The 8,688-nt window shown below is 37.1% G+C and overlaps 1 protein-coding gene across 4 annotated transcripts in view; it reads right to left on the bottom strand.

Annotated features, from left to right (window-relative positions):
- The window catches only part of LOC107099109 (ankyrin repeat and SOCS box protein 2-like), a 10,523-nt gene extending 2,453 nt beyond the window's left edge, over positions 1-8,070 (bottom strand). The window contains exons 1-6 of one of the 4 annotated variants that reach the window (XM_015397091.1): positions 7,969-8,070; positions 7,320-7,509; positions 4,049-4,218; positions 1,871-2,026; positions 1,544-1,789; positions 1,288-1,459 (exon numbers count right to left, since the gene is read on the bottom strand). In XM_015397091.1, coding sequence (XP_015252577.1) covers positions 1,288-1,459; positions 1,544-1,789; positions 1,871-2,026; positions 4,049-4,218; positions 7,320-7,429 — 854 coding nt within the window. In that variant the 5' untranslated portion in view covers positions 7,430-7,509; positions 7,969-8,070. Of the gene's footprint in view, positions 1-1,287; positions 1,460-1,543; positions 1,790-1,870; positions 2,027-4,048; positions 4,219-4,407; positions 4,844-7,319; positions 7,516-7,968 lie in introns of those variants that run through there. The other 3 variants (XM_015397092.1, XM_015397089.1, XM_015397090.1) reach the window with 3 other exon arrangements.
- Between the last annotated feature and the right edge of the window lie 618 nt (positions 8,071-8,688).

Genomic DNA, 8,688 nt, shown 5'->3' with positions numbered 1-8,688 from the left:
CAATTTTCTTTCAAGTTTTAACAAACATTTCTTTTGTTTCACTTGAATTTAACTATGACAAGCTTATCAAGACACTCCCCCATCGGTTACCAGATGGGGGAGTGTAGGCCTATTGGGCTGTAGCAGTGCGCTTTTGCTCTGAGATGGTTGCTAGTATCCAGTTTGATCCCCACAGGCTGCCACTATGGGTCCCTGAGCAAGACCCTTAACCCCACACTGCTCACTGGGAGCCACACAATGGCAGCCCACTGCTCCCTAAGGGGATGGGTTAAATTCAGAGAGTGAATTTCGTTGCTGTACTTTGTTGTTTCTAATTGCGACAGTGTAATGACAATAAAAGCAACAAAAAAAAAAAAGATTCCTTTTAACTTAAACTAGACATTTCAATATCCAAATAGTGCACCAAAGCTTTGTGTCTACACTTCAGAGGCAAAACAAAAAAAAGGACGGAAAATCTAAGTAAATCCCCTAAAGATAGCCTCAATTCTAATTTAAAGTTCTCCCAAATAAAATGTATTGGAGTAGGTAATCCTTGATTGTGTTTAATCATTTTACTAATTAATTAGTTATTTGTGACATAAATGAGCAAATTAACCTATTTTTCCTTCTTGAAGTGTTTTGTTTCAATTACATTAATCAGCTTTTAACTCATTTAGTCAGTGTAGGAATTCAAGTAAATGTCCAATATGAATCATTTAGCTTAAATAAGAAAAGAAAAAAGGAAATGAAAAAAGAAAGGACAAAACAAGAAGAAAAGAGAAAAAGCAAATAATAAAGATGAAAAAACAAAACATAGAAATAGAGAATAATGAAAATGAAAAAAGAAATGAAGAACACAGAAAAAAAATATATTAAGGGCAAACCTTAAAAAATAATTAATCAAAAATCATAAAAACAGAGAATAAAGGTAAAAGAAAGAAAGAAAATATGTGTAAAAGCAAAAAAAAATGATGAAAGGGGTAGAACTAAATGAAGACATTACAACAGAAATGTGAAAAAAATGACAAAAAAAAACAACAACAAAAAAAAAAACCCAAATGGCATTAGATCTAGAACATGCCAAAAATAATTACAAAAACGTTTCCACTTGATTATATATTGAGCACAATCAGTTTATGTAGAGCCTAAAGAAAACATGTCACTGTCATTCAAAGGGAAGAAAGACTCTGCATTCCTCCCCCGCTGGACTGGATGTCATGTTGATTATGACTGAATTAGAATCATTTTGTAAGCAAGCTCACAATACCTTCAAAATAGTGGTTTTAAACAAAAGGCATGCTAACTCACTGATGGTGTCCATACTGTGCAGCAAAATGCAGAGGCAGCAGTCCGGAGTTATCAGGTTTGTTTGCATCTGCGTTTTTAGTGAGAAGAAAAGCAACAATATCCTGGTGTCCATTCTTGCTGGCTTCATGCAGAGCTGTAACGCCCTCACATGTCTGCATGTTCACGTCTGCACCTGAGAAAGAACATCACTTTATTTGACCTACAGTAGGATTAAATCAGAGGCACCCAAGTGGGAATGAGTTCTACTGAGAACTACCTTTCTCAATGAGGTAACACAGCGCCTTCATCAGTCCTCGCTGAGCTGCTACAATAAGCGGTGTGACGCTGTAGGTGTTTGCTGGATTGATCATGGCTCCTGCTCGGATTAGTAACTCGCAGATCTCTGTGTTGTCCCTGGAAACAGCCTCATGAAGGGCCGTCCAGCCCTGCCCGCACCGCTGGTTCACCGTGGCGTTGTACAACAGAATAAGGTTTACCATGTCCACATTTTCCAGTTCACAAGCTGTGGGGACAGAGAAGTCATCATTTCACTCACCGCCATACCTCATGGCGCCCCTTAACATCTCTGATTTCACAGCTGTACCTTTATACAAAGGGGTTTCTTTGTTACTGTTGCAGATGTCGGGGTCAGCGCCTGACTCCAGAAGGCAAAGCACGCAGGACAACTGTTGATACGACACAGCCAGCAGCAGAGCTGTCTGCTCCTGCAGGGTCCGCTTGTCCACTGAACCCGGATGAACTACGACAAGAAAGCACATCGATCCTATAAACAATCTTTAAGCCTTTAATGTAATCCCAAATATAAGCTACTGACAAATACATGCATGTAGATGTAGGGCTATATCCTTCTTTTCACATAACTTCATAATAAAGTCAATTTTCTCTCACTGCTTGACATTAAAAATAAGGTTTTAGTGTCTCAAAGCCTATTTTTAGTCTGTGCTAAGCTTTTTACAGCTGTGTGTTTATGTGTAGAGGAGGATACGGTGAAAAGTCGAAAGATTCAAAAATATGAACACATTTGTATAAAAATATCAAGGTTTAAACTGTATGGTTTAATGGTATCATTTAGTTGTCATATAGCCAATTTTCTTAGTTATATTCTAAATTTCTCCTGGATATTATGTTAACATGACACCCTGCTCCCTCTGCCACCTCTATTCCCTGAGGACATCTGTGAACCTGCTCTGTGTGCGGCCTATTATGGAACATTACATCATTCTATCAAGGATAATAATAATAATTGCAGATAATGCACACTCCTGTTTTCTGTAATCAAATGCAAAGGTATATATTGCATAATAAATGCATACTAAAAACTGGCTAAATAAATTTTATTGGATCACAGATTGCCACAGAAGGCCTATTGTATTATATGTCAGTGTGAATCCTTGATATCTGCTTATGAGGGCTACTCATCTACATTCGACATTAATAAAAAACATTGAAATATTAATATAACATAACTTTGATTAAAAAAAGTATACTACATATGATAATTAAAGTATATATTGTACTATGTTGCAAGGTTGAAAACCATTTATACTAGTCAAGAGATTTAAAAGTCAAGCTAACACATTTAAAAGTATTTCATTCAGCTCTGCTTTTACTCCATAACAACAATTAGGACCTCCTACTTATAACTGTAGTTTTGAGTGTTAAAGGTCAGGGGCAGATTTACCATTAGGCAAAACTAGATAGTTGCCTAAAGCCCCAAGTTCCTGGGGGCCCCAAATAACTCCTTTTACATATATGGTTAACACAGCTATTACTTAATTCTGCATATTAATTATGTTTTTGATAGAAATCCTTTAGTTAAAATGCCATCAAAATGTTAATGATAGTAAGTATTTCTCTCCCCCCACTTCTGTGTCCACTTCATTGGATGAGTCCATTTGCTGCGCATGTGCAAAAAGGTCCAAACAGATAGCAGCAAACCTTTCCAAAACAAAGGGTGCAAAGAGCAGTGTTGCCAAATAGTGTTTTTTTCACGATATGTAGTATCTTTTCAAACCCCTCTTGCACTTTTATTTCAAATTTAACACCAAATCTAGCAACCATTTTCGGTTACGGGAGACTTTGGCGACAACATATAAAAGCAACAAAATCTGCTCTCCAGAGCAAGTAGATTCATAACCCCACCTCCTGCTCTCTTGTCTGCTGTCATGATTCATGCAGCTATCATTTCATTCAACTGAAAAATGGAGAACAGATAAGCAGATCATGGCTTGTCTACAGTGAAATGAAGGACTGTGTTATTTACTTTTTCCTGTGTTTTTGGAATCACAGGAAGGAGCAATCAGCTAAGTGTGACTGGGCTTAATGATTGGAAAAATCTTTCGTTCAAAAAATAATGCAACCATTTTTTGGCATTTACTTAATCATATTTAGTTACTTTAACACAATTGTTTCATGTTAGCAGGGTAGGACATATAACAATTCTGTTAAAGTGTGATTAAGTAAATGCCAAAAGCGTGTTCCTTTTGAGACAGCAAGAAAAGTCAACTGAACACATTGGAAATATGAAAAAGAAAACATAGAAAGGAAAACAACAAGAAAAGGGATAGCAAGAGAGATAAAAAAGATAGAAAAAATAATGTATGTCTATTCTATTAAAATGTCTGCATCTGTATAATGGGTCAGTTTTATGTGTTGTCTTTTCAATTCAGAGGGCCCCATGCCTGTTTTTGCCTAGGGCCCCCAAATTTCCTAAATCCACCCCTGGGTGAGGGGGAAAGGGCTGAAATAGAATTGACTATACCTTTCAACAGGGTCTTCAGACATTCAGTCTGCCCAGAATAGGCAGCAGCATGCAAAGGTAGCCATCCGTCTTTGTTTTCTTTCAGCAGGCTGCTGGAGGAAGATGCTGCCAGATCATTGAGCGTTTCCACATCTCCACTCCTGATGGCAGAAACCACAGGGTCAGCATCCCTGGAAAGGAGGACAAAAGGCAGTAAATTATAATTAGATGGATATTTAAACAGCTTACTTTTATTTTTTGATTGATTTTATGAGATGATCTGAGCAGCTGTAATAATCCTCCTTCTCGTACACAATGGGTTGCAGTATTGCGCATAATAAACACCGCCTAAACGCTTTGAACGCATCGCAAAGACTCACTCTGGAGGCTCTGGTGATCCTCCTCTCCTGGTATCTTCCCCCAGTCGCGACAGATCATCTCCACATTTACGCCCCGCATTACGGAACTGAGATAAATAGTCGGAATAGTTGAATTTGGTCATTTTTTTTTTGCGCCGGATTTGTTGGTGCGGCGACGGACAAAGCCGCGGCTGAGGAGCGCCGCGCCGCGTAGGGCGCAGCTGCTCCAGGATTATTTTGGGAAAGAAGCGTCAGGCGGTGGTTTGACGGCTGCAGCCATATATGTCAAAGACTCGGACATCCAGAGAGATAAGGAGAGCGGCTCTGAAGATAAGGGAGTTATTGGCTGTTTTCCAAAACACCTCATTAATCTGCTGTAAAAGAAATAGACCAAACACCTTCAGTGACCCATGCTCTCCCTTTGAAAGCCAAATTACTGATTTGTTTTCAGCTGCTGGCTTGTAAGAAATCTGAATCTTAAAGTATGCGCCAAGTGCCGTCCGACATAAACGTCCCATTCTTATAAAAAAAAAAAAAAAAAACCTGTTTAAAAGTTTGAATCAAAGTTTGATTCAGAACAATTACAGCATAATACCTAAACATATTTATTCATGGTAACATTTACAGATTGTACACCAAGTTCTCACACGAGCAAAAACAAATGTAACAGGATCTCTGTAGCTCATTTGTTTATCTTTTCCAATTTCTTTAAATGCAAAAAAAAAAAAAAAAAAAAAAAAAAAAAAAAAAAAAAAAAAAAAAAAAGATTATCTTAACCAGCCACTCAAGTTCAATGGGTGGCAGTTTAACAGACAGAGGGAGGAGTTAACTCATGACAGATAAAATGCAAATCACTGACGTCAGCAGGAAGGAAAATTTGTAGCTCAGATCTTTGGTTATCAATAAATGCTTAAAAGAGCTAATTCAGAGGGATATAAACATTAAACCTTCATCTGTTTTTTTTGATAATTATCCAGAAATACACTGGATTACCCAAGCTTTTTTATATGTATATATATATATATATATATATATATATATGTATATTTAATGTGACAAGTATCTCTAAAAATCCTCCTCAGATGCCATCCGGTCTATGTATTTGTGGCAAAATTTCCTCATATTGTGGAGCTCATCCGCTCAGTTTGTCATCAAGAAAATTAATCTATATGTCTTTTTTTGGGGGGGGGAATGGTCTCATAGTAAAATCTTCTAGGTGGTGTTAACCTCTATCTTAATATAATATTGGATTATAAAGTAGGATTAAAACCTAAATGTCTTTTATTTGGCTGCTTTAATCCCATACAAAAGAAGAAATGTTATTTGCCTTTTCATCATCCTTTCTGAATTTCGTATACACACAAAATTTCCTTAAAATCTTTAAAGTTTTGCATGTTTGCAAAAGCTGTGAAAGCTAGTATGCTACGTAACGCTGCTCTTGAGCTTCAGTGATCGTCCTTTCTCTTTTTTTTATCTTCATTATAAATAAATATACATTTTTAAAAAAAGGTCTGTGATTACAGGTCAATTTATAGAGTTTTTGTTTCATATATGTAGACTATTTTACATTTAAGATGATTGGAAAACAATGGTCGGCTTGGAATGAACAGGGGTGAACATGCATCTTTACTGTGTTGCTTCTGCAGGAAGCCACAGAATTTGCCACTCATTCAAATGAAACTCACCTGCAGTGAAGAGCTGTCAGAGTTGCAGCTCTGATTTTTATTTATTTTTTTTTTGTATAAATGCTCAGAGGCTGTCCAGAGAGCAGGATCTAACAAGTCAATTTAAATGTTGTGGATTTGTCTCAGATGTTGGGGTGCAGAGCTGAGATTGCCTCCATAAACCCAGTCAGTGGTGTCCCAGGGTGTCCTCTCTGTACTCACAAAGTACATTTCACTAGTTAAAAATAACAGGGATGCCTGCTGAAGTGGAAATCTCAACTGGAAAATGTTGCTTACCACTGCACTGTGGAATAGCCACAGTAAACCATACATTTATTTTCAAGATAAATAAATAAGAAAAATAGTGTTTGGCTAATTATTTCTTTGTTATGATGCTTCTCTGCAATAATTGACATTCTGTTGAAAAAAGGTGTTTATTTCCTCTTAAATTGGGCCTTTATTTTGAAGGAAATCACAATTGCCAACATTTTTAAAATCCTCTATGCCAATGCCAAACAACTTATTCTGCAATTGACTCTTGTTTGTAGTCATTATTGAATTTGATGATTGACGTTTGAAGAGTTTAGACATGTTGGCACTAAAATGTTCTTTTCAATAAACCATCAGGGGGTAGAAGTGAATGGGAGAATCCTACACATCCACAACAGTAAGGCTCCAGATGGACAATCACAGAGTGCTGTGGGATGGCATTCTGTTCTACAGAAAGCATCTATTGTATATCTGTAACTGTGGCTGTGATGATCACCCCGTATTGTCCCATAATCTGCAGACCTAAAATCTAGAGGTAGTCTGAAATAAAATCTGCTCTGCCAGGTGATAGTTTGGTCATAATGGAGGATTGAGTTCCCCGCCTGAAGATGTGGGATAGTCATTATGCCAATTATTACCTTTTTATTACTATGACTCATTATCTCACAGCTTGCCCTCCATTGATAACAAGAGTTTCTTTTTTGAACCCCCCCCACACACACAGACTCACACACACACAACTGAGGTGTTACTCTTAACCATCATACATCCTCTACCAAAAGCTGTTTAGCATCGGCAGAGGATTTTGCAAGTTTTCAATGTGTGCAACCTAAATATAGAAATCTTCTGCTTAGCCTCTAGATGTTTGGTCTTTGGCAGTAGTCTCATGCAAAGTGAAATGTGTGGGGTTTTTAATATAAACATGAAGTATTCAGTTTATTGCAAATAATCACCCAAGAGTGATGGCAGGATGGGATCGTATCTGTTGGCTTTCCTTACCTGGAGAAGTTTGGGGAACTGAGGAGGCTCTGGGAGCAAAGAGACTGTCTCTGCTTGAAATCCTTCTTCAGCCTGTTGTAAAGGAACCTGGGTCTGCTAACAGCAGCCATCACTGGAAGAGACTGGAGGACCAGGATGACTAACTAATGTCTTCTTTACAATTAAGCCGTAACAACGGTGAGAATAATATCTGAAAAACAGGAGATGGAAATAATTACAAGTACTTACAACTCCAGAGATGTATAAATATGGACAATGTACAATATGTCCAGAGTAAAGAGAGCAGGTTTAGAGAAGAGTTCAGTGCACAGTTCAGCCCCTCATTTAAAGAAGATGAACAGTGTGCTGGGAGAAATCAGAGCAGCTGCTCAGTGTTTGAAGTAGGATGCCTTTTAAGGACATGAACAACTGTGTTCAGTTCCACTAGATTCTACTTTGCAGAGTTTATGTCTGCAGTACCACGGTGACCCAAAAAGCTTAGGTTAGGAGTTCTGATAACAAACACAGCTAAAAGGTGTTTATTTTTTTCCTTAACAGAAATCCATTACACATTTGAACCAGCCAAGAGAAATTTAGAGACAGTGAGAGCAGCACTATGAGCACAAAACTAAAAATAATCTTAAAAATAAACCATATTTGAAAGACTCACCACTGCAGAGTCGTCTTTGTCATCCTGTTTTGAAGAAGTTGCTCTTTGCAAAGCTGTCGGCAGAGTGTGAAAACGTGCTGGAGGAAACCAAGTATGACAGCTGATATTGGTTTCACAATCACTTCTGCGGAAGTTTTTGTCAAAAAGTGCTTCCTTATTGTGAACTGGAGTTGGCCCCTAGCTTTTTTCTTTTTTTTGTCACCAGCACACTATAAATTTGGAAGCAGGATAGATTAAACACACTTCTTATTACAATTACTGTATGTTGTTCATAATAAAGTTAAGATTTAGTATTTCGGGTCAGTTTTGAATCGTTTATAATGATTTCATGTTTGTTTTTGTTTTTTTAGTGAAAGCAAAAACAGAAGGAAAGTAAAATGTTCCTTATGTCATAAAAAAACCCTCTAATCCACAGTTAAATGATTCAAAAAACTCAATAAACCAGTGCTTGAAATTAAAACCTATATGTTTGTGTTAAAAATAAGAGAGAAAATCCTCAAAAATGATATTGCTGTTGTGAAAAAAACAAATATTTAACACATTTTTGTCTGCATGCACAGCATGGCTCTAACTGTAGACTAAGTGAGACTCTGGTTTATTACTGCTTAAACTACTTTTAAGAAGTTAAAAGTTTGCATAAAGCACAAATTCATTCATTTGCCTATTTTAAAACACCCTTGGTTTTAGTTTATGCAGGAATTGCTCGAATGAATGTGTCAT

This window comes from Cyprinodon variegatus, unplaced genomic scaffold (assembly GCF_000732505.1).
Source record: "Cyprinodon variegatus isolate N-32 unplaced genomic scaffold, C_variegatus-1.0 Scaffold838, whole genome shotgun sequence".
Lineage (NCBI taxonomy): Eukaryota > Metazoa > Chordata > Actinopteri > Cyprinodontiformes > Cyprinodontidae > Cyprinodon > Cyprinodon variegatus.
The sequence above is the reverse complement of the archived record's forward strand: the minus strand, read 5'-3'. Positions and strand labels throughout refer to the sequence as shown.